The sequence below is a fragment of the Trichomonas vaginalis genome, chromosome II (genome assembly GCF_026262505.1).
Source record: "Trichomonas vaginalis G3 chromosome II, whole genome shotgun sequence".
Classification (NCBI taxonomy): domain Eukaryota; phylum Parabasalia; order Trichomonadida; family Trichomonadidae; genus Trichomonas; species Trichomonas vaginalis.
Window position 1 is genome coordinate 7,879,428 of NC_067204.1, and position 24,195 is coordinate 7,903,622.

At 31.8% G+C, this 24,195-nt stretch overlaps 13 protein-coding genes across 13 annotated transcripts, besides 4 other annotated features; 4 read left to right on the forward strand and 9 right to left on the reverse strand.

Annotated features, from left to right (window-relative positions):
- Nucleotides 1-80: 80 nt before the first annotated feature.
- On the reverse strand, nucleotides 81-461 carry TVAGG3_0504630 (proteasome regulatory particle assembly; the record flags this gene model as incomplete). The annotated part of the gene is made up of 1 exon (XM_001326487.1): nucleotides 81-461. One exon carries the CDS (start codon nucleotides 459-461, stop codon nucleotides 81-83), a length of 381 nt encoding a protein of 126 aa, XP_001326522.1.
- A 94-nt stretch (nucleotides 462-555) lies between these two features.
- On the forward strand, nucleotides 556-1,847 carry TVAGG3_0504640 (WD40 repeat-like family; the record flags this gene model as incomplete). The annotated part of the gene is made up of 1 exon (XM_001326488.1): nucleotides 630-1,628. One exon carries the CDS (start codon nucleotides 630-632, stop codon nucleotides 1,626-1,628), a length of 999 nt encoding a protein of 332 aa, XP_001326523.1.
- A 25-nt stretch (nucleotides 1,848-1,872) lies between these two features.
- Nucleotides 1,873-3,066, reverse strand: TVAGG3_0504650 (histidine acid phosphatase; the record flags this gene model as incomplete). The annotated part of the gene is made up of 1 exon (XM_001326489.2): nucleotides 1,912-3,066. The coding sequence occupies one exon, from the start codon at nucleotides 3,064-3,066 to the stop codon at nucleotides 1,912-1,914; it is 1,155 nt and encodes a 384-aa protein (XP_001326524.1).
- Nucleotides 3,067-3,314: 248 nt separating this feature from the next.
- TVAGG3_0504660 (universal ribosomal protein uL13 family) lies at nucleotides 3,315-3,991 on the reverse strand (the record flags this gene model as incomplete). Its single annotated transcript, XM_001326490.2, has 1 exon — nucleotides 3,343-3,945. The coding sequence occupies one exon, from the start codon at nucleotides 3,943-3,945 to the stop codon at nucleotides 3,343-3,345; it is 603 nt and encodes a 200-aa protein (XP_001326525.1).
- Nucleotides 3,992-4,117: 126 nt separating this feature from the next.
- Nucleotides 4,118-5,009, reverse strand: TVAGG3_0504670 (SGT1-like protein family; the record flags this gene model as incomplete). The annotated part of the gene is made up of 1 exon (XM_001326491.1): nucleotides 4,144-5,004. The coding sequence occupies one exon, from the start codon at nucleotides 5,002-5,004 to the stop codon at nucleotides 4,144-4,146; it is 861 nt and encodes a 286-aa protein (XP_001326526.1).
- A 227-nt stretch (nucleotides 5,010-5,236) lies between these two features.
- On the reverse strand, nucleotides 5,237-6,208 carry TVAGG3_0504680 (testis-expressed protein 47 family; the record flags this gene model as incomplete). Its single annotated transcript, XM_001326492.2, has 1 exon — nucleotides 5,464-6,201. One exon carries the CDS (start codon nucleotides 6,199-6,201, stop codon nucleotides 5,464-5,466), a length of 738 nt encoding a protein of 245 aa, XP_001326527.1.
- A 750-nt stretch (nucleotides 6,209-6,958) lies between these two features.
- On the forward strand, nucleotides 6,959-8,781 carry TVAGG3_0504690 (NAD+ binding; the record flags this gene model as incomplete). Its single annotated transcript, XM_001326493.2, has 1 exon — nucleotides 7,337-8,464. The coding sequence occupies one exon, from the start codon at nucleotides 7,337-7,339 to the stop codon at nucleotides 8,462-8,464; it is 1,128 nt and encodes a 375-aa protein (XP_001326528.1).
- Nucleotides 8,782-8,892: 111 nt separating this feature from the next.
- Nucleotides 8,893-10,807, reverse strand: TVAGG3_0504700 (spectrin binding; the record flags this gene model as incomplete). Its single annotated transcript, XM_001326494.1, has 1 exon — nucleotides 9,395-10,693. One exon carries the CDS (start codon nucleotides 10,691-10,693, stop codon nucleotides 9,395-9,397), a length of 1,299 nt encoding a protein of 432 aa, XP_001326529.1.
- A 130-nt stretch (nucleotides 10,808-10,937) lies between these two features.
- Nucleotides 10,938-12,139, reverse strand: TVAGG3_0504710 (RNA polymerase II transcription regulator recruiting protein; the record flags this gene model as incomplete). The annotated part of the gene is made up of 1 exon (XM_001326495.2): nucleotides 11,493-12,062. The coding sequence occupies one exon, from the start codon at nucleotides 12,060-12,062 to the stop codon at nucleotides 11,493-11,495; it is 570 nt and encodes a 189-aa protein (XP_001326530.1).
- A 3-nt stretch (nucleotides 12,140-12,142) lies between these two features.
- Nucleotides 12,143-12,179: a mobile genetic element.
- Nucleotides 12,180-13,342: 1,163 nt separating this feature from the next.
- Nucleotides 13,343-13,380: a mobile genetic element.
- Nucleotides 13,381-13,433: 53 nt separating this feature from the next.
- Nucleotides 13,434-15,017: a mobile genetic element.
- Nucleotides 15,018-18,479: 3,462 nt separating this feature from the next.
- TVAGG3_0504750 (lipid transport) lies at nucleotides 18,480-19,671 on the forward strand (the record flags this gene model as incomplete). Its single annotated transcript, XM_001326496.2, has 1 exon — nucleotides 18,490-19,641. One exon carries the CDS (start codon nucleotides 18,490-18,492, stop codon nucleotides 19,639-19,641), a length of 1,152 nt encoding a protein of 383 aa, XP_001326531.1.
- Nucleotides 19,672-19,855: 184 nt separating this feature from the next.
- On the reverse strand, nucleotides 19,856-20,448 carry TVAGG3_0504760 (Ran GTPase binding; the record flags this gene model as incomplete). Its single annotated transcript, XM_001326497.2, has 1 exon — nucleotides 19,993-20,448. One exon carries the CDS (start codon nucleotides 20,446-20,448, stop codon nucleotides 19,993-19,995), a length of 456 nt encoding a protein of 151 aa, XP_001326532.1.
- A 511-nt stretch (nucleotides 20,449-20,959) lies between these two features.
- Nucleotides 20,960-21,553, reverse strand: TVAGG3_0504770 (nitroreductase family protein; the record flags this gene model as incomplete). The annotated part of the gene is made up of 1 exon (XM_001326498.2): nucleotides 21,005-21,553. One exon carries the CDS (start codon nucleotides 21,551-21,553, stop codon nucleotides 21,005-21,007), a length of 549 nt encoding a protein of 182 aa, XP_001326533.1.
- A 359-nt stretch (nucleotides 21,554-21,912) lies between these two features.
- TVAGG3_0504780 (activating signal cointegrator 1 complex subunit 1 family) lies at nucleotides 21,913-23,027 on the forward strand (the record flags this gene model as incomplete). The annotated part of the gene is made up of 1 exon (XM_001326499.1): nucleotides 21,993-22,997. One exon carries the CDS (start codon nucleotides 21,993-21,995, stop codon nucleotides 22,995-22,997), a length of 1,005 nt encoding a protein of 334 aa, XP_001326534.1.
- Nucleotides 23,028-23,619: 592 nt separating this feature from the next.
- Nucleotides 23,620-24,195: part of a mobile genetic element that runs on past the window's edge.

Below are 24,195 nucleotides of genomic sequence, written 5' to 3' on the forward strand. Positions count from 1 at the left end.
AAATGCCGGAATCTTTAATTTTCACCTTCATATTTGGCACTCAAACATAAAACATTTCAATCACTTAGTATAGCATTCATTTAATAGTAACTAATTTCAGTAAATGAAATAAGAAATTCACATTTTTCTGATTTTTTGTCAGGCGAGCGAAACGGTCTAGTATTTGACGGAAAGATGTTAATCCCTATCAAATGATTAGTTCTGTTTCTGATGTCGAGCATTATTTGAATCATAAATAAGAATCGAAGCTTATTTTCCTTTACTGCCAAATGAAGAGCAGGCTGTTGTTTTTTACCTTTTGCATTAACATTGGCACCATGCGAAAGAAGAAATTCATATCCTTTAAAAGATACTGCAGTATGAAGAGTTGTTTCTCCAATTTTCTTTGCTTGAGACAAATGATTCCATAATTGAGAATATATGCTTTGTGTTATATTATAATAGACATTCTGCAAAGTCATGTATTAAATATGCTTAATTATTCCATGTTTCGGTCAGTGACTTTGAAAGGGAGAGGGGAAAAAAGTGACCTAAACGTACAACAATCAAGTAAAACAAAAATGTGGAAACTTGATTATCAAATAAGGCGGCATACCAAGCCAATCAATAGTGTGGCAGTTTCAAATGACATGAAGATCATTATGACAGCTTCAGATGATCATACAATTGGAATATTTGACAGAGAAAACCAAGATAACGATATAATCGAAGCGCACGAATCTCCTATTACAGATATTAAAATTTCTCCAGATGGTACATTATTTGCCACAGCTTCAACAGACAGAACAACAAAGTTATGGAATTTTTCTACAAAAGAAACAATTTTTACAACTAAAACGCATAAACAAAGTGTATCATGCGTATCATGGTTTCAAGATTCGTCTAAAATTGCTACAGGTTCTCATGACGGATCCGTTATTCTTTGGGATGCCAAAGAATGCGAACGTTTATTAATTATGAACGGAATTAATGGCTGGGTTAATGACGTCCAAGTCCACGGAGATCTCGTAGCAATGGCCGGAAACGATAGAAACATTATTATTTATGATCAAAGAACAGGCAAAGCAGCGCAAAAAATCTCAACCCGTACTGAGACAGATATATCTTCTCTTTCATTCCATCACTTAGGATCTTGTCTCGCCGCAAGTTCTAATGATAACAAGATCAGAATGTTCGATTTAAGGACAACAAACATTGTTCGCCGTCAGAGAGCTCACTGCGAAGGAATCACCAGAGTCTCGTTCAATCCTAATACAGACGACTATCTAACAGTTTCCAAAGATGGTTTTGTTAGATTATGGTCATTGAAATCATCAGACATCATAACTTCATTCCAGCAGCATGATTCTGGTGTTAACAATGTTACATGGTGTTCTGATGGCAAACACTTTGCAACATGTGGCGATGATCGCAAAATTTGTGTTTGGTATCAGAGCAAGGAAAATGAGGAAGATTTTGATGGTGGAGATGTACTATCTTCACTTAATACTATTCAGCAGCAACTCCGCGTTCTAACTTCAGCAATGAAAAGATTAGATGAAAGATTATTAATCCAAGAAGGAAAAGTTCGCTTCCTCCAAGATATTGATCGTCCAATTGTAAAAGCTTATCTTAGAGCTTCTAAATAAAATGTGTTATTTTGTTGTTATTTTATATTCTTAAATTCAAACTTTCTTTTTAATAGTAAGATTGGCTTCTCTTGAGCAAAGGATATAAATATAAGGTAATTTACAATGATTGGTGAAAATTATATCTAAATTTGAAATTAATTGATATAAATCTACTTTAGTTATTTGTTTTATAAATGTTCAAGGGGAATATGTTACATGTATTTAATAAAAATGATTGAAAACTAAAATTAAAATATTTATTCTAAAAATGTAATATTTAGACACTAATAACAAAAGTTAATTAAACTCGTGTGGCGAAGCAATGTTGAATAAGTGGTTCTGCCCAACTTCTGAACCTATCATATCTGATAAGTTCAGCTCCGAAGTCAGGAAGAGTAAGAGGTTCTCCATTATAGATAAACCTTATGTACATATCGCCAATTTGATCCTGGTAAAGCTCCATTAAGAAGGCAGAAGCGTATGGCGGTCCAATTTCTTTTTTGATGCCTAAGAAGCCCATGAAAGCACCGATTGTTAAATCATGTGAGCTGAAGAGTACAAATTTGATCTCCGATTGTCCACTGATGATTTGATCGGTAACTTTGAAGATTTGTCTAAGAGTTGGAGAGATTGCGAGCTCGCGCTTATATGCGTATATGTCGAATGTATAAAATGATTCAACTTTCTGGCAGTGTTCAAAGATTTCGTCGGTGAAAAAGTCAGGAAGATTTGATTGACCGCATTTTTGAGCAACAATCCAGTCACAGATACTGTAAAGCTTGTTGAAACTCTTTTTGATTTTACCTTTAGCTGCAATTTCCTTCAATGGCTCCCAATTCGTATTGACGTATTCTTTTGTTGAATTTAGTTGAGCAAATTCTGTTTGAGCCTTATCTGACTCACTGCAAGAGCCTGGAATTAATGAATTAAATGATTCTGTTGGGGTTTGGATATTTAAAACTTCATTGTCGCTCAAAGGAGGATACAAACCTGTTAGGAATGATTGGGCACTCTTAACAGTTCGTTCGTAAGGAGAGGCGATGAATGTAAACTGAGAAGGATCCATATATTCAGGAAGGAACTTCAAATCAGAAACATAGTGTTTTCTTGCTGCTTGTCCTAAATTGAAGTGTTGTTTCATTCCATTGGTTGTTAGATCACCAACTCTGCAGTTTGTTCCGATTTCTACAAAGCGGGGATCTTGAACTTGTCTGTATCTTCTGTAATGTGTTTCTGGAGAAGCATCAATGTATCCCGAGATAGCATCATCTGAATCACAAACCCAATCGTCTTTTGGTTTCAATAATTCGTAAGAGCCGTGTGGAGTTCTTTCTCCATGTCTCGTCATTAATTCAACATGGCGCAATGTCATGTTAGGGACAGGAGCTGGGAATGATGGGTGGAAATAGCATGTTTCAGGAAATGAAAAAGAATGTGATGAAAGGATAAAAAACATATGATTTCTATATTGTCAGATTTGACGTCAAAAAAAAAACAAAAAGAAGAGATTTTGGATATCATACTTAAATATTATATTGATTTCAGATTTACCATGATATCTTAAACTCGAATTACGATATAAATTTGCTGTTATCTCAACTCTTTTTTTGATGAAATTTTATCAAATATTATGAAAACATGCTGAACGTAGAATTTGGGAAAGAAATTGATATGAGCATGATGAATATATGTTTTTTTGAAGTCCAAAATTTATAAAAGAAAAACAATCAATTTATTCCTGGAAGGTTTCAAGGAATTTGACTGCCTGAGCACCGAGTTGCTTGTTAACCTTCTCGATGGCAGCGGCTCTCTTGTCCTGAGCAGCCTTCTTAGCTTCGAAGTACTTGGCTGATTCAGCCTTGCGCTGTTCTTCGAGTTGAGCAACGACGTTGCCATATTTCCAACCCATTGTTGTGGAGAGTCTTCCGAGCTTTGTTGTTGGGCGGTCTGTGTGGATGGAAACGCAGCGGAGAGCGTGTGGGATAACAAGGCGCTTGTAGGAGACATACTTAGCTGGGATACCTTCGTAGCATTGAAGGTTAGCGAAAGCATCAGCACCACGGTGTGTCTTGTATGGGATCATTCCGCGGACGGCACGAGCGAAAATCTCGTGTGGAGCACGCTGATGGAATGGACCATCACGTGGGTTGGAGTTTGTTGTCTTGTTGAGGAAGCGTTCGTAGGTGTGGACTGTGAATTTGTGCTGGCCGTTCAATTCGATTTCTTCGCAGCGAACAACGACAACCTTGCGACCCTTGAGGAGCTGCTTGGCGACGGCGGCGGCGAGACGGCCTTGGATATGTCCCTTAGCATCAATAACGATTGGAGCAGACATTTAGAAAGGAAGGCCATTCGTCACTTTTTTGGGAATAATCGTTAAATAATCATCATCCATCTTTCATTAAAATAGATACTTATAATGTCTATAGTATGCTAAAGCAAAGAACAACAGAAAAATACAAAACATAATTCATAATTACAAATATTTATATAAAATCAAATAAAAACAACAAACAAACAGAACATACTTCAGCTAAGCAATATTAACATCGTCTGATTTAGGCTCAGGAATTTGATCAGAATAATCATTTTCATCATCTGAAGAAGTGTAATCAGCATTTGTAGATTTAAGCATATTTTGGAAACCTGCAGCTGCCTCATCGTGAGATGGATTAGATAAGGTTGATAATTCTGCCAGAATTGTATCCATTGTAATTTCTGGTTCGTTTTGCTTCGGTTCGAAGTTCCAGAGTTGTCCTGAAACAGCTTTTTGTAAAATGAAATCGATTCTATCAGGATATACGTTGAATGAGGTATTTCTAGTTAAAATTTCTTTTTCAAGATCAACAGCAATAGATTCTATTGTTTTTATTCCATTTGTAATTGTTATATCAAGTGATCGTTGAAAACTTTGTACTTTAATTTGGCTTGGTACAATGTTTGGAATTATTACTGATAAAATAACTTCATTTTCTGTTTGTGACCATGAAAGTGAATATGAATCTTTTTCATAAAGCTTTGGCTCTGCACTAAACATTATTGGTTGTACATCTTTCCTTGAAATTTGATGCATCAAGTTCGATTTAGTAACCCAACGAGACCATTGTTTATTTATCTTAAAGTGAGATGCGGCCTCTTCATATAATTCTAATGCAAAGCATATTAATCCTCTTAAAAATGTAAGATTTTGACTTTCGTTTCCTTCTTCAGCATATTTACTGGCTAATTCATGTGCTTCTAGATATCTATGAAGAGAATACAAGCATTCAATTTTGAAATTTTGAACTTCTTCAGTAAGTTCTGATTCTTTTGCAATCTGATCTATTATTAATAGTGATATATCGAAATTCCCTTTATTCATATATAATTGGACTGAATCAATTGATGCCTTCATTTTTTTCTTGGTGAAAAAAGTGACAAAATTGATTGATATGAGAGAGATTTGAATATTGATTCTATCTTGGAAAATTTGATTAGTCATATCGATATTTCCTGCCTATTCAAAATACAATCATGTGATTAGAACTTCCACGGCATGCACTTTCCCTGTCTGGAGGAAGAAATCAAACTTGCAACAGGATTCCTCCATAGCTTCTAAAAAAAGATTAATGGTAAGAATTTTCCATAATTTTTTCTTATGTGGATTTTACATCGTGAAATGATTAAAGCAATATCTCTGTTATTGTGTGTTTAATAACTGAAATGGTATTTTTTAGTTATACCTGATGTCAGATCATGTTGTTTATTAAGAAATCAATAGAAAATTACTTGAATGAAATTAGATTATGAAAAGTAAAGAAAATTTAATAATTTATAAATAATACTGAAATATTTATAATTAAAACCAATGAAATTACTGACCTGCCTTTTGTTCATCGCTATCAACTTCTGAGATGAACTCAATATCCTTAAGGTCATGGCGCTTAGGCGGTGGCCATGATGTTTCAAGAGCTGGAGACCATGTAACAGGGCTATCAAATATTTCGAGGTATTCATCAAGCAAACAAACTTCCTTATTTTCAGCAAATCCGAGTACTCTAAAGTCGGCTGGTAAAAATATATTATATTCACGAAGGAGGTTCTCAAGAGCGTCTTTGCGCTTTTGATCACCCATTGAACTGAGAGATTCAGTTAAAGACAGGAATGCATTATATACTTCTGCAATAGATATTTCAATTGGTGCATTTGCTGTAAATGAATCTTGTTTAAGGGTTTCTATTTGGACAATATGATAAAATTTGAATGTGTCTGGTGGAACATTATCTGTCGAAAGAAGGATTTTGATTGGCCATAACTCATGAACATCTTTATCTGTCTTTAATGCTCTTAAAAATGTAAACATTTTTTCAGTACTACTCTGAAGAAGATGAATTGTGCATCCTGGATATAAATATGACATACCAAGGATAGGATCGACTTCAGATTGTCCGCACCATTTGTTTAAGTAGTTGCAAATATTTTCTTTTTTAGGTTCTGGTGAAGTTTTTGTAACAATAAATAATCTGAGGTTGAAAACCTTCTTCATAGATTCCTTTGGATACTTTTTAAGAGTCACATCAAGCAATGACTCCGTTTCCTCTGGGTGACTCATATCTCAAGGGAAAGTGACAGATTTTAAAAACGTATATAACTTTGTAATCATTTTTCTTGATATTTATATATGGAAACATATGGTTTTAATGTAACCAATAGCTTGTTTAGTGTATTCCATCATATTGTTCCATATAATTAAATATCTTTCAATAATATGAAATACAATTTCAAATCATTGAGGATAAAACAATCTTTTTGGAATAAATTTAAGACTAGCAAATGTCTACATTAATGAATTTCAATGATTTATGCTAACATTTCCATCCAATTGTCTAAATTGATGCATTTTTAATGGAAAAATCAAAAATTATTGCATTTGATCCCCCAAATTGGTATTAATATAAATAATATTCACAATTTTGGATGATTTGCTAATCATCCCCGGGTTTATTCTGGTAATCACAATTCTTTATAAATTATATGATTTTTTTAGTGTATGAATCAATTACCTATCATATTTTAGTGATTATACTATGAATGCCACTAAGTAGCAATCTGACTCATGAAATTATTAATTTTTTTACTAAATAGAATGGAATTAGCTATTTGGATGTCCATTGCTTTAGTTCCATACAGTACATTATATTTCTTATTATCATAGAGTGTGAAAATGAAAGGATTAAAAACTATAAAAAAATAATTCACCGGAGAACATTCATAATTTATGCATTGCTCATAAATTCCTCAAGTGCATATGAGATACCCAATATAACTCATACAGTATCGTTCAATCTGAAAAAAATTAAGAAAATTACAACGGAACAAAAGTTTAGAATGCACATCTGAACACTCATGATAAGGTGTCACGAAATATTAGCTTTTTATTAGTAATCGGTGAGTTTGAAGATTCTTCAAAAAAAATTTGAGGGGCATTCGGATAGGATTGGATATTAAATCAGACTTCAATTCCTATATCTAATTCTATTTTTCGAAAAAAAACAACCTTAGTTCACTAAATGGTCAGATAATTATCGTTTCGGTTATGAGAATGGCGGGAAATTTTAAACGATATTTTCTCACTAGATCTACTATATACGTATAGTTAAGCAATATTAAGGTAAAATATTTTCCTAACGTATAAAATGTATTCAATTTTTCGCGGGTATGAGTGAAAAATTGAGAATGTCTGTTTGATGGACCAACTGTGTCTAATGGCGATGAGAAGACCGGTATCCCAAGAGTACCACAGCTCTTTGGTTTTTAACGGGCTGGAATGTCGCTCTGACCCAAAGGAACTCCTATCCTCGCTCTTGAACCGAGACGTTGGGGAGTTACCTGACAATGAAGATATCTTGTGGAAAAAACTCTACGATCTTACCTATCATGGGGGCAAAAGGTTCCAGCCAATATTCAAGCCCATTTGTAAGGACTTTGACTCAATAATCAGGCTGATAGACCAAGCTTCCAAGATTGTAGTAATTCTTGGTGCAGGCGGAAGCGTCGGACCTGACTTCCGATCCCCGGGAGGCTTATATGATTCGATTGCCAAGGAAGGCGCCTTCGAAGATCCTTGCCAAGTCTTCGATTTAGATACTTTTATGGATGATCCATCAGTCTTCTGGCGCTTTGCCCATACAATTTTCCCAGAAAGATATCCGCGCCATTCCCAAGCGCATTATTTCCTCGAAAACCTTGAAAAGCGTGGAAAATTGCTTAGATTGTACACGCAGAACGTAGATGCTCTCGATGTCGGCATTCTTCCCGAGCATTTAAGATGTGTTCATGGATCATGGAGAGAATCATATTGTATGACGTGTGATGCTCTTCATACAATCGAAGACATTCGAGATTCCGTAGAAAAAGGTGAAGTTCCTCGATGCATCTTCTGTGGAGGTGCCATCAAGCCAGGAATAGTTTTCTTCGGGCAATCAGTTAACTTGAATGACTTCGAATTAGAAAATGATGCAAGAGAGGCCGATCTTTTGCTGGTTATAGGTACATCTCTTCGTGTGGCTCCTGTCTCTGATATCCCTAGGATGATGAGAAACACGCCTTCCATATTAATTAATAGAGCGACTGTCAAAGGTCATTTTTCTGCTGAGTTACTCGGAGAATGCGATGATGTAGTCAATGCAATAGAAAGCGAGCTTGGCTGGTCTTCAGAAACCCAGCCTCAAGTCGAAATTAGCAAAATTACGAAATATGCAACAAACAAGTTCATATTCCCTTCTAATTCCGAATTTGCTACTAGAGTCGAGCCAACTACAAGGGCTGATTTCCTCGCCACATCTGTGCCAGTAGATGTTGACGATCTCGCATAGAAAAGTGAACTCTCAGAAAATTTGTTTTTATAGATTTTAGAAAAAATTTTCTTTGAAGAAAATTTCTTCAAAGTGCGTTATATTATATATACTTGTTTTTGTCTGTATAAATCTGTCAACTTTCATCGTTACTTTCCTTCAATCAAATATGAAATTTTCAAATTTTGATTAGAAAAGATGTTTTTAGCGCACAAAAATCTGAAATATGTTTTATTTGGATGATGAGAATGTAACAAATAGTATGAAATTATACTATTTACACTATTTGGTCAGAACATTTTTCGAATTTCGTTTTTATTTATGATTTCTCACATAAGAGCAATAAGAATCTTAATTATTTTGTTTCATATGTGATGTTCACGACTAGTTTTGCCGAATTAATCAATAAAATAAAAAAAATTGATAAATTCCACAAAAATATGTAAAATTTCTTCTTTTATTCTTATCAAAATTAGTTTATATATTCAATTAATTGAGGGCTGTTAATCGAGAAGAGCAGATCTCATATTGTTATTGGATTTAAATTACTGATACCTTGTAATGTGGCAATAATCAAAATGAAGCACCATAAGAAATAAGAAGTTCAATTATTTCTTTGTTATTCTGGGATTTAGCAAAATTAAGTGGTGTTTCTCCTTTAAAATTTTTTTCATTGATATTTGCACCATGTGAAATAAGAACTTCGGCAGTTTCTTTATTATTTGCATATGCTGCATCATGAAGAGCGGTTCTTTGAGATTTATCTTTTTCATTGATATTTGCACCATGTGAAAGAAGAACTTCGACTATTTCAGTACTATTCTGATATGCTGCAATATGAAGAGATGTTTTTCCATTGTTGTCTTTTTCATTGATATTTGCACCATATGAAAGAAGAAGTTCAATTGTTTCTTTGTAATTTTTCTTTGATGCAATATGAAGAGCGGCTCTTTAAGATTTATCTTTTTCATTGATATTTGCACCATGTGAAAGAAGAAATTCGACTATTTCATTATTATTATTCTCTGTGGCAATATGAAGAGATGTTTTTCCATATATATCCTTTTCATTGATATTAGCACCATGCAAAAGAAGAACTTGTGCTGTTTCTTTACTATTATTGCTGGCTGCATGATGAAGAGCTGTTTGGCCCCTCTTATCTTTTTCATTGACATATGCACCATGTGAAAGAAGAACTTCGGCTACTTCTTTACTATTATTATATGCCGCACTATGAAGAGGTGTTCCTCCTGAATATTTTCTTTCACTGACATTAGCGCCATATGAAAGAAGAAGTTCAGCTATTTCCTTACTATCATTAACTGTAGCGCTATGAAGAGGTGTTACTCCTTCATAATTTTTTTCTTTGGCATTTGCACCATGTGAAAGAAGAAGTTTTGCTATTTCATAGCAATTGTTACATGCTGCAAAATGAAGAGATGTCAAACCAAAATAATTATGATGATGGATATTTGCACCATGCAAAATGAAATATTCACAAAGAGATGGAATATTAAAAACCACCGAGTTAATTAAGCATTTGTCGATATAATTATTTTTATCAAAATGTACTAAAAAGGTTTCAAGATTATTATACTGTGCACAATAATCTAAATCGATCTCTAAATTGTATTCATTCATCAAGAATGAAACAAAATCAATGTTGTGTGAAATAATTGCAGATATCATGCAATTTTCATTTGGTGTTTTATATTTCAAACATTCACTCATGATCTCTGGATTTCCACCTAAAAATGAAAGTTGTAGACATATTTGAGTTATTTCTGAGCTGAATTTCGTTCTTAATAACTTGAAACAATCAACTGCTCCATGATAACAACATAATTCAAGTAATGAATATCCATCAGAAGAATATGGATATAATTGACTTTTAAGTTTTTGATTTTTATCAAAACCATCTCTTTCAGTGAATATGATGAATTCTTTCAAGTCATTATACATAATTGCTCTGTAAATTGTATTTTCTGTATGAATATCAAGTTTTTCTAATTTAATTTTTTCGAAATCATCAGATTTGTATAATTTAATTCCATATTCTTTATAAAAAATGTAGTTAGAAATAGTTGGTATACCTCTGACCTTTGTTATTTGATAATCATCGCATAAGAATTTTGCAAGAGATAAAAATGACTTTGCATAGCGATTATTGTACGGAATAATGCATAAAATGCTATTTACGATATGTTGGGGAAAATGCTTCTTTGAATCAATCAATTCGGTTTTGATCATTTTGTAAATCGAGTTTAAATCTTCTTCATTTTCCGTTTTTAACTAATATAAAGAATTATATGAATCGATGTAGTATTTGTAGATACTTCTGAATTCACTATACTTATCATGATGATTGTCTTGGTCAGACATTAAAAAAAATTAAAAAGTTAAGGGTGCACTAAAGACCAAACTTGCATTGCCATTAAGTAAAATAAACACAACTTGCAAATTTATTGAGAAACGTTTTATTTCTAAAAATAAAAGTGATTTGCCACAATAGTGAATAAAGGTCTGTTGATTCTCTATATAGTATAATATGTTTCCAAAGTTATAAAGCAAAATAAGATAATGTTTTTTACTTGCAAAAGATATCAGAGTATTATAACCGAAAGCTGCCAGGATAGGTATTAAGCATGCTAAAATCATATATTCCCTACAATAAATCGGAGAGATTCTACAGGATATTGACCTCATTTGTTTTGAAGAAAAAAATCTTCTTGGGTATTCATTACCAAGTTAAAGTATTTCATTAAACTTCCATGGGGTTTTATTAGAATAAATGATATGCTAATTAATTCATTTTGATATTCAAAATGATCAAGAATTTCCAAGAACGCTGCGACGTCTATAAGCCTTGGATAAAATGACGAAAACATGTGATTAAACAATAATTAGAGGAACAAATATAATAAAAATTTATTAAATTATGATTTACTAATAACAAACAAGGTTAAACTGCTACTATTCAGTATGAGTATAGATAAATACACATTTCTGAATATATCAAAAAAAATAAAAATAAGATTGAATTGAATGATTAGTTAAGCATATTTGCAATGGACAATAACTCCTTAATGTTATGTCCAGAAGAGAAGCTGTCATAATTGAGATCTTTTTCAATAAATAGTTGAGGTGGATGTGGTAATTCTATGGTGGCCTTTCTGAAAAGGGGTTTTGGTGACCAATCATCTGCATCTTCCTTTTCAGCTTTTGCTATTTGTAAATCAGTATTTTCAGAAAATGACGGATTGAAATGATGACGTTTTAACCATCTCCAACGGTTCTTTATAGCCATTGATGAACGTCCTTTCAATAAAGTAGCATGTTTAGCCCAGTTGTTAGGTGAATTTTTTTGGAGAGAAAATAATAAGCGATCTTCTTCATTTGTCCATGGGGAATTATCATTGCTAGGGTTTAGCATATAGAACCATCGTTCTCTGCATTGCTTTCCATTTCGTCCAGGAATTTGTGTGGCAAGACTTGACCATTTCATGTCAGGAAAGTTTTTAACAGCATTCATTAGAAGCTGGTCTTCTTCAGGAGTCCATTTTTTCTTTGGGGAATGAAAGTTGCCTCTGCGTTGGCAAGGTTGGCTGAATTTTTGCATTTATGAGTGAAAAAAAATTCTGTGAGCCTGGTCAGAATATTGAAATTCAGATCAATCGGAATTTTTTGATGGTTGATATGTAATAAACAGAAATTCATCAAAAGTGACAGCTCTCAATTTTTTGACATTTGTAAATTCTAAATTGAATGAGAAAAATGAAATAATACTAAGCATAATACAATATTCTAGATTTAATTATAATTAGGAAAAAGTTAGTTTTGAGAGTACTTCTCATAGGCATATAAAATGAAATCTTCTGAAAAATAATATCACATAAACTCATATTATTTTCTAATATATAACTATTTTATATAAAAATCAAATTCAATGATCTTAAAAGCGAAGGATAAACCTCAAAATTTACGAATATAATGCTTATCTATCATAAAACCATATGAAATATCAATTTTTGCTTTACGCCTAATTTTTGACGACAATTAGCAAAAAATGTTAAATGTTAACACTCAGTCCATTTGAATATGAAAATAAAATTGACTTTGATTAAATGTTTTTATTTATCATGCAATTCTTCTTGCGACCAAAGATTTGAATAAAATTTCAAAAAATAAGATAGCTTAAAAAATAATATACGGTAGTGTTTACTAATAGATGAATAGTATATAAATTCTATTAAAATGGATTTGATCCAAAAAAATATATAAAATTTGATCATAAATAAAATCGTTTTAAATTACTTCTTCATTTAAATTATAACAATTATTTTTGGTTTTATATTTTTTTTGGATCAAATCCATTTTAATAGAATTTATATACTATTCATCTATTAGTAAACACTACCGTATATTATTTTTTAAGCTATCTTATTTTTTGAACTTTTATTCAAATCTTTGGTCGCAAGAAGAATTGCATGATAAATAAAAACATTTAATCAAAGTCAATTTTATTTTTCATATTCAAATGGACTGAGTGTTAACATTTAACATTTTTTGCTAATTGTCGTCAAAAATTAGGCGTAAAGCAAAAATTGATATTTCATATGGTTTTATGATAGATAAGCATTATATTCCCACTCATTATATTCGTAAATTTTGAGGTTTATCCTTCGCTTTTAAGATCATTGAATTTGATTTTTATATAAAATAGTTATATATTAGAAAATAATATGAGTTTATGTGATATTATTTTTCAGAAGATTTTGTGTTCTTCTTCAAAATTTTATTTTTTTATTAAAAAGAACCTTTACAAAATATACATTTACTTGAATTAATATTTAAAAACGTGCTCTATCAAAAGTTCCAAAAATTCAATATTTTAGCTTTTCTGATGTGTCACTTTTGATGAATTTCTGTTTACAACAGATAATATCATTTTGGCTATCTGGGATGATTATTTAATACGTTAAATTTTCTCAAAAGCTACATTCACTATTTTTGACAAAATTTTAAATTTTCATGGAGTTGTAAATCTTATAATAACTAGATGAATAAGGAATGAATCCCAGTATAATGTGCATCATTATATTAAACACTATATGTAAGGCTAATGATTCTATTAACACTTATGAAGATCTATAGTATTTGAGCAGATAAATTTGATAATTTCCAAAACTCTTATATTTCAAAATTAAAGTGTGCGAATGCATTTAAATGAGAGCAAAAAGAGATTGATGCTGTTAAAACTAGGTGTTAATTTGCAATTATTTCGCATCACAAGAACTACCCAGTAAATTCGGCTATCTTTCTTTGCAATTATTCTCCATTATACATATAATATAATGGTTAGGGTTTGAAGAAAAGTTACTAGAGAATTATTGACTTTTGAAATAATGCAGAATTTTACTTGAAGAAATCATTAATTTATGAGTTCCAAATTGCTAAGCATGACGAAGGATCATTAAATTTGCTACAATTAAATACACTTATTGCAGAATTAAGATTTTTGAAATTAAAAGTTTGAAATATTGCCTTTTTGAATAAAAATTTAAATTTTATTATATAATCATGATAATATCTTATAGAAATTAAAAGAAAATATTTTAAACCATTCAAATATTTTGAATGTCTTATCAATTTAAAATATTAAAAGATAGCTTGATTTTATCATCATTAGTTGTTATCAAAGTTTTCTTCTTTTGATGAACAACAGTAAATGATTTGTTAATTACTTGTCTTCCTTTTTCGCAGCAAACTCGAAAGTTATGATGATAATCTTGCTGTCAATTTTGAAACTCTCTGATTTACAAGTAAGCATTCCTTTGGAAAAGCAGTCCTATTCTGTTTTCAAGATATTTTAAAGCCTCCATTTCATACAATGCGCAGATCTATTCGAAATTGCAAGAACTCTCAAGAAAAATGCAGCAGCAAAGAAGATTCCATAGTTTCTAGCATCAAAAATTTACAACCTTAATACAACAGTTAAAGAGAAGCTCGAAAAGAAAATATTTAACCATAAAGCTGGAAACCATTCGATATCTACTATTGGATCTAATAAAAAGTTAATTATAACATATTTAACATGCTATTTGTTGACTTTGTTCCATTATATTACCATATATATCTTTTTGAAATCTAAAATATTTTTACGATTTTAACCATGTGTTGTTGAAACCATATATCAATCTTAGCTAAAGTATAGTTTATGAGTCTGTCACCATCTAACGTATGAATTTTCAAAAATGTCAAATATGTTCATTTTTTCTGTAGATTCAGCCATAATTTCACGTTGTTATACTATTCAACTATTATTTAATATTTTTATTGATTTAAATATATGATGAGATGCTTAGTTCTCCTGGAAATCGATTTTTAATCGCAATTTTAACTTTCCAAAAAAAATTCAAAAATAAAAATCCCTCTCAATTTTCTAAGTTTTATAACTCGCCAAATCTCTAGCCAAATTTTTTGGCCCGTATAAATATTGTTAGGCACTATATAGGGATGCTATTTATCCTATTTTCATCCCATTTTACTGTTATCGCCTAGTGAATGTACCTTTAAAAGCGGTTAATGTGTCGCGAGCTTGAAGTCTAAAATGGCAAATACTGAAACTTTTTTAAATTTTGATTGGATAAATAAATTATACATTATATTAGCATTCTAAAACAATTATTAAAATCGAGTTCGGGAAATCTGAAATTTCATGAAAAGTGACAAAAAGTGCCAAATTGCCAGTATATGAGATTTTAATGTTACCAGAACACACATACCATACATAGTCTAATATTCATAATATAAATGAATTTTATTGACATCAATAAATTTGAATCATGGAGTTGATAAATATTAATAAGTTAATACTAATTTACATATAAGGGGTTCGTTTTGCGAAAAAACGTACAATACGCAATTTCGCTAAAAAAACATTTAGCTAGCAATTTCGACCTTTGACTCCACTCAAGACGTCACTTTTTTAATTTTGCGGTATCATATTTTTGGAAAATCTTTATGAATATTATATAAAAAGTCTCTTTAATATCTATATTTCATGTTTTTATCGATTTTTAAAGTTTTTGCGAAAAGTATTCAATTATTTTGCTATTTGGTCGGGTAAATGTCAGATTTGCGACATTTTCTGATATGATATTCAGATTCTACGTTTGATAATAATGCTTATAAGAACCCTCTTGCTATTGTGTCAAAATTGCGAAACCCGATAGCAAAAATATCTCGCAATATCAAAATTGAGATATTGAGTGAATTATGCATTATAGAGATTAAAATCTGATTTGTGAAAACATCTCATCAGTTTCTAGCTAATTCAAAAATCTTTACTATCTTATTCGATTAAAATGAAAAGGGAATAGTTTCATTATGCTTTAAATGACAGCCTTATAATATAATCATAGTTTTCGCTCAATATGCAGCATTTTTTTTCGAAATCTATGGTCAATATCCTAAATACTGATTGCTTTGCATTCATATCTCTTACATTTTCTATACCCACATCACTATTCATTGCTATTCCTATCTTTTTCATTTTTGTTTGTTTCTCATAATTTCTCAAAAAACACGATAACTTGATATTTGTAAATATCATACTTTATAACGTAAATAAGAAATTGACCTATTAAGAAAAGCAGTAATGAAAAGAAAATCTGAAATTCATAAAAATTACAAGTTTCTGATGACAATTAGCTTAATTAAACCAGGTACAAGATTATATAATTGTATTTTCTATCCAATTATCCATATAATATCTTATCCAGAAAAAATAACTTGATCAATACCAAATGATTTTTTAACTAGTAAATAAAGTATTTTCTTTACACACACATTGTATATCATAGTTTTTTTTTGGTTTCGCAAAACATCCAAAAACAAATATGCTATAAAAGTGACAATTTTAGCAAAACGAAACCCTTATTACATACAAATGTGAATCAAGATATATTAAAATTATCGAGTTTTAATTTTTGAGTTTTGAATCTCCCGAATTTCCCATACAAACATATATTAATTTTATAAAATATAGAAATAAAATCAGCTTCTACAATGCTTTTTGAAATGTGTCTCCGCGCGCCGATAGAAATGAATGACAAGGCTGTCATGCACCAGTGTGTTATAACAGATCGATTTATAGTGAAATTTAATAAAATAATTATTAAATTAAATTTGATATTCAGAGACGGCGCTACGCGCCTTTTAGCATTCTGGGCACGTAAGTGCCCAGAATGCAAGATTGAGAAATTTGAAACTTCGTTTCAAATTTCTGCCTTGCAAATATGCAAAAAGAAAGTCAAGAAAAAAAAATTTTGAAATTGAGAATAAAAATAATATCGTGATTTTTTGTGATATATGGATTTTTTAGAAGATTTTAGAGATTGAAATCTCAATTTATAAAAATTTTTTAAATTGAGAGGAATTTTAATGATATTATTTTATTTGATATTTGGAATTTTTAGATGATTTTAGAGATGTCAGTCTCAATTTAAAAAATTTACAAAAAATGATCGTAAAATAATCGTTTTTGTTCAAATCCTTTTCATTTCGGGAAATTGAAGTTAAATATCAAAGAGATTGTCTATGCATATGTTAAATTAAATCATTAAAAAGTGTTTTGATGACTTTTTCTAACCGCAAATTGTCACTTTTTGATGTTTTAAAATTATTATATATCCTATATGCATATAAGATACAAATTAATATTAAAACTCCAAAATCGATTTTTGAGAGAATCAAATTTATCACATCTCATCGTTGTTCCGAATTAATATTTTATTTGTAATGTACATATTATCACAATTATATTTATCATATTAAAATTCAAAAATAATTTTTGAGTTTCAGATCTCCCTAATTTCCCATATAAATATATGTTTATTTTATTAAAAATAGAATGTCCAATTATTGATAAAAATCGATCCGCTTTTCTACCGGTCAAGCTATATATATATAGAACCCATCCATGTAAACCTCGATGTTACTTTTGCGGCCGAGCGGAGCGAAGCCGCAAAAGTAACATCGAGGTTTACATGATGGAAAATGATGAAACTGCATGCCTTCATATGCTCTATGCACTCGAAGGAGCTGTCGAAATGAAGAGATATACGGAGCTTTCTGCAGAAACTAAGAAGGAATTAAAAACTTATTTCACAAATCTGAGAAGAAAGAAATGAAGAGATATTAATATCATCTTTATATATTTTATATTTAACTATTTTCGTTCTCTTTTGAAGAGATAAACATTTTATACGTTCGAAACAGCGAAAATCGATAATTGATCGTCTTTTGACAAATTATTATTGTAATATAAATTACATAACAGTAGTGCTATTTATTGCAAAACGAATATTTAATGAAAAGACATTTTCAAAAAAAAATTAAATATCATCGTTTGCAACTTGTTGCAGGATGTATTTGATCTTACTTCAGATCGTACAATAATTATATCCGGCTGAAATTACTTTTAATACAAAAATATAGCGACCATGGAGAAATCTTTAAACTATTTTGATTAGAATTTGCCATGCATCATGACTGTAAGCAGAATTGCTATATGTAAGAATAACTTTCATTAATTGCGAAGATGAGCTTTCCAAATATTGATAAATCCCATTTTAATATAGATTTTAAAGTTAAGATTCTAATAATTAGATAGCCAGTGTCATGCTTAGAAAAATGGGAGACTCATATTTGATTCTTCTAGTAGCGATGATTTGGCTAAATTCAAAAATATGGTCAATAATTAATATATCTTTCGCAACCAACTTTTTCTTCAGAAGACTAAGCTTAATTTTAGATCTACGGTTGTGGGTAATGATGGCAAGTAAAATGTGAATTCAAGCCAATCAAATTTTTTTGAGACCTCCTGGGATAGATAAGACTAGGCTTTAAAATGATATATAAATTTCCGGTGAGAGTTTAGATAACCTTTTATCGTCAAGTTTTTTTCTGATATAAAATCATACGAACGAACTATCTCAATTTTTTAATAATCCCACTGACACAGATTTACGTCACTTTTAACAATGAGTTTAATCTCACGTGGACCAGCTCCAACAGCTGAAACATCTCCAGTTATGGGCGAAGTTTTAGGCAAGCAAATCAAGAACTGCTCATACGCCGACTGGGAAAGAAAAGTTATCGAATACCCAGATGAAGACTACGCCAAGTACAGAGATCGCGCCATCAACCACAACGGCCCGTATGGTGTCTTTCCAATGACAGAGCAAGAGCAGAAGGAAGAACGTGATTACAACTGGGCTATGGTTGCCAAGTTCACAAAGAGCATCTTTACAATGAACTTCACACAGTTCAGCTTCCCAGTTTTCTACTCCGAGCCACGCTCATTCCTTGAACGCACAGCCGACCTCTTCACATTCCTTGCCCAGAAGTACATCCCACAGGCCAATGCTGCAACAGATTCCAACGAGCGCCTCCTCAACATCGCTACTGGTATCGCTGCTGGCTTCCACCTCTACATGGCCTGCAAGAAGCCATGGAACCCAGTTCTCGGCGAGACATACGTCGGCACATACGAGAATGGTGCTAAGATCTACGGTGAACAGACATCCCACCACCCACCAGTCTCAGACTTCGAAATCATCGGTCCAAACGACGAATGGTACTGCCACGGCCACTGCAAGTTCACAATTGCCTCTGGCATGCGCGAAGTCGACATCAACCAGACAGGTATCTTCCACCTTAAGCTCAAGGACGGCACAGAATACCAGTGGGAGTTCCCAATGATCCAGGTTTGGGGTATTGTCTACGGTGACAGAATCATCGGCATCAAGGGCCCAGTTGAGATCAAGGAATTCAAGGACGGCAAGGAGACAGGCCTCGTTTGCAAGCTTGATACAAGCTCAAAGAAGAATACAGTTATTACAGCCACAATCACACAGAACGGCTCCGCTGTTCCAGCCAAGCTCGATGGTGACTACTGCAAGGAGATCAAGCAGGGCGACAAGGTTTTATGGGACATCAAGCAGACAATCGTTAAGCGTCCACTGGGCGATGCCAATGAAGATGAACTCCTTCTTTCCGACTGCCGCTTCAGAATCGACCGCTCATTACTCATCCAGAAGAACCTCGACGAAGCTGACAAGGGCAAGGTCATCATCGAAGAATCTCAGCGCCGTGAAGAGAAGTTGAGAGTTTGCATCCCGGCTCCACAATAAGACAGGTATTAAATATTCTCATTTTTACCTATATTCAAGAACTTCTTTTTTTTTCATGGATTATTTAATTTTATTTTTTATGAATTTAAATTTATCCATCATTATTGATTGAATGATTATAAAAAGTTCATTGAGTTAAAAAAGAAGAATTTGAAAAAAAGTGGAATAGATCAATAAATCCAAAGACCAATATTATTGACATTGCAAAGTTATGTCAGAGAAATTAAAAACTTGAATTGTTTTACAAAATTTCGTGTCGAAAATATAAATAGATATAATAGAATCGAAAATACAATGGCCAATGATCAAGAATAATTTTTATATGGTAAATATATGGACATGATGGAACAATTATTTTGCTTTTGAGTCATGGATTTTCTTATTTTCCTCTTTAGCCTGCTCAAATGCAGTTTTGAAGTTATAAGCAATTTCGGGCAAACCAAAACGAATTGCGAAAAGTTCACGAACTTCGTGTCCGTCAGCAAAGTCGTACGCGGTCCAAATGAACTCTCTGGAGCAATCTTTCTTTGGAAGTAAATTTCCGAGGTATGGAATTTGATGATTTAAGCATACACGATATGTCTGATTTTGACGCATTAATATACGATATGTACCTGTTTTCTTGGACTTGAGAATTTTAACAATTCCTATTCCTCGACCAACCCATTCAATGATTTCTCTTGAATAGCGGAAGAGGATGCATGAATCCTCAAATATGCAGTCCTCTTCTGTCTCTGCATTCGGTGGAACAACAATGTTCAGGATTTCATCGGGCTGTCCCTCGGCAGTTGAAGATGTAGCACTCATCTGCAGAATGAACGTTTAGAAATTGGTTCAGATCGAGCAACCATGATAAGCAATATGTGGGATTAATCATGTAAATCATAATAAATCTCATTGCTAAATTGAACTCGTAAAATGAGTAGATTTCAATCTGCCAAATTATTAATTCTAAGATAACATTGTAAATGTGAAGATTATGAATAAATATCCCATCTGATTAGGAATCCAAATATTTTTGAATTCCAAATAAAATTTAAAATTTCAGAAATAAATCAAAATTTCGATGAAAATTAGATCAAAATCGAGATTTTGAGGTTTTTTTGGAAATTTTTGTTAATACAAAGTTATATATATTTATCCATATTAAAATTTCTTCGATCAATTTCACATTTAAAAGCATATTTTTCGATTATTTTTATTTGATTCTTCTTCAAAGTAATGTTTTATAAACAGATTCAGTTGAACTATCATAGTTATTTATCAATTTTTTAAATATACATTGATAGCTTTCAATTCTAAAAATATTGGTATTGAATTTATAAAATAAATAACGCAAAATATGTTTATTAATCCAATAAAGTTATTCTATGTATGTGGCTTTGCATTTGATTGGTTTTTCCGGTGGAACGTATCCATCTTCGATTTTACCCATGCAAACAGCCATTGCAAGGTCTTCTTTGTGAATTCCTACAGCTTCATATAAGTCAGTTGCTCTTAGAACACCAATGCACATTGTTCCATATCCGTAACTTGCTGCAGTGAGCATAATTGATTCGCACATGATTCCAGCATCGACATCTGTATATAATGGATTAACCCTATCGTTTTTAACCAAAAGAAAGAGCACAGGAGCATCACAAGTAAAAACATTTTTGTATCCTTCATGTTTTCTTTCTTCCATATGCTCTTTTGTACCTTTCTTTAATGTATTAAGACCAACTTCACCTATTTTATCCAATACCTCTTTGTTTGTAATAACGAGAAGGTCAATACTTTGACGATTACATGCAGTTGGGGATTTTAGAGCTGCATTTACAATAGCTTCAAGGTGCTCTTTTGGACATACCCAATTTTGATCATAATGCCTAATAGTTCTTCTTCTTTCTATACATTCAAACACGCTTGTCATAATTTTATGAAATTTTGATCAATTTTTCTCCTCACTTTCAATGTATTTCGGAAGATAACAGCAAAATGGAACAACAACTGGATAAACAAAATCCCCATATAACCAAGAAAAACCCAAAGAAAATTACTAGAAAAAGCTGTGAACTTCATAACATGAAAGCTAGCATATGTGAATTCATTAATAATCTTTCCATATCAAAAGTCACACATGATTCAAGGATGATCGTGCTATTACCATGCTTCTCGAAGAAGAATTTTGGAAAATTCATTCAAATATGTTATATCAGCTGACAATGGATATATAATGGTCAAACTTAGTATATTCAGTTATTCTTAGTATATTAAATTAAGAGAAAAGGGCACAAAATGATGAATCAAGTAGAAGTTTGATGGAATAAAAAGTGACATCTCCAAAATTTTAGGAGAGAGAAAAAAAGTTGATGGCGTATAGAATGTTTGAGTGTCCTGGAGCCCCAGATCATGTTCTTCTCAAGACAGAGAATGGCATGATGTTTAGATTACACGGCAATTGTGTACAGGAAAATACAGATGCTTTTGCTGAAAAAACAGCATCAAAAGATGTAAAAGGATCAGTCGAATTTCCAACAGTATTACGTGACCAACTTCTTGGTCCGAAGAAAGTACATCTTAATGAACTTCGCAAGTCAACAGGCTGCAGAATTGTTGTTTCTGATTGCCAAAACACCAATGTTTTCGTTATCTCTTCAAATTCACAGACAAAATTAGATGAAGCAATCACAGTTATTCGTGCACATATTGATAGTGTCATTGCTGCTCAACCATATACTCATTATGTTTGCATTCCAACAGTTGAGAATGCAACTTTCTGCAATTCAGTACGCGATTTCCTCGGACGAGTTCACAACATTTGCAAATTATCTCCAGATGCTTTCGATAACGTTTACAGACTGAATGTTTTGTTATGTTCTCTTCGCCTTCTTGACGAAGAGTCAATTTCAAAAGCAGCAGATGTTATGAAGAAAGCAGTTAAAAGCTACGATTGGACAGTTGAATTTACTTCCGAAATTCAAGGTGTCAATTCTTACGGCCAAACAGACGAAGGACCTAAGAGTTACGTTGCCCAATTCCGTGGTTCAAACGTATCGTTGAATATGAAGGATTTACAAGCAGTTCTTGTTGAAGATTTCCGTAATGCAGGAATAGACGTAATTGACGTTCCACAATCGCTTAATATTACACTTATAAAGAAGGCATGGGCTGTTGGCAACGGCTGGGCCCTTCCTTCCATTGCTGAACTTGGTGCAGATACAAAACTTACTCCAGCTCCAATTACATCGGTCGCTCTTTGCCAGCGCTATGCAACAAAGCAGCAGCAGTTTTATTTCGTTATTTCTTCATATAAACTCGGACCACATGAAGTTGAAGAAGAAGAGAAACAAGAGAAAGAGGCAGCTGATGAATAAATACTTGTTGTTTATACAAATTATTAATTCGATATACGTTTTTATTTCTCTTTTTATTTCTTCATTTTTTATTTGTCCATCTTTCATTAAAAATTAATGTTGAACGATGCCGTAAATGAAATGAGTATCTTCCTTTATAAACTTTTCAATGTGATTCTAAAATAATTCAGATTCATTTTTAAATCTATTGTTTATAAAGAAGACAATCAGTTAAAGAACAAGGTGGTGATCAATAACTTAAATTAAATTGATTCTTTATGATCTGAATTTTCCGATGAAATTTGATTTCACAATAAAATTATGCATAAAATAAACTTGATAGTTCAAACAATCACAACAAAGATACTCTAAATGACCGAAAATAATTCTGAATTTATCAAAATTCATGAAAAATCTCCTGGATGGCAAAATGTCAGACATGACAAAAATGACAATTGGCGATCCAACCAAAAAAGTTCAACATTATTTAATCATATAATAATTATATAATCCGATTCATTTATAACAAAAGTCACTTTTCATTTCACTTTGTATCTGCCGTCTTTTATTGTTGACAACTGATGATCAATTGATTCTAATAAAAATAATTTTTGAAAAAATCAGATACGAATGTCAAATGAGAAAAAAAGGTACATTCACTAGGCGATAACAGTAAAATGGGATGAAAATAGGATAAATAGCATCCCTATATAGTGCCTAACAATATTTATACGGGCCAAAAAAATTTGGCTAGAGATTTGGCGAGTTATAAAACTTAGAAAATTGAGAGGGATTTTTATTTTTGAATTTTTTTTGGAAAGTTAAAATTGCGATTAAAAATCGATTTCCAGGAGAACTAAGCATCTCATCATATATTTAAATCAATAAAAATATTAAATAATAGTTGAATAGTATAACAACGTGAAATTATGGCTGAATCTACAGAAAAAATGAACATATTTGACATTTTTGAAAATTCATACGTTAGATGGTGACAGACTCATAAACTATACTTTAGCTAAGATTGATATATGGTTTCAACAACACATGGTTAAAATCGTAAAAATATTTTAGATTTCAAAAAGATATATATGGTAATATAATGGAACAAAGTCAACAAATAGCATGTTAAATATGTTATAATTAACTTTTTATTAGATCCAATAGTAGATATCGAATGGTTTCCAGCTTTATGGTTAAATATTTTCTTTTCGAGCTT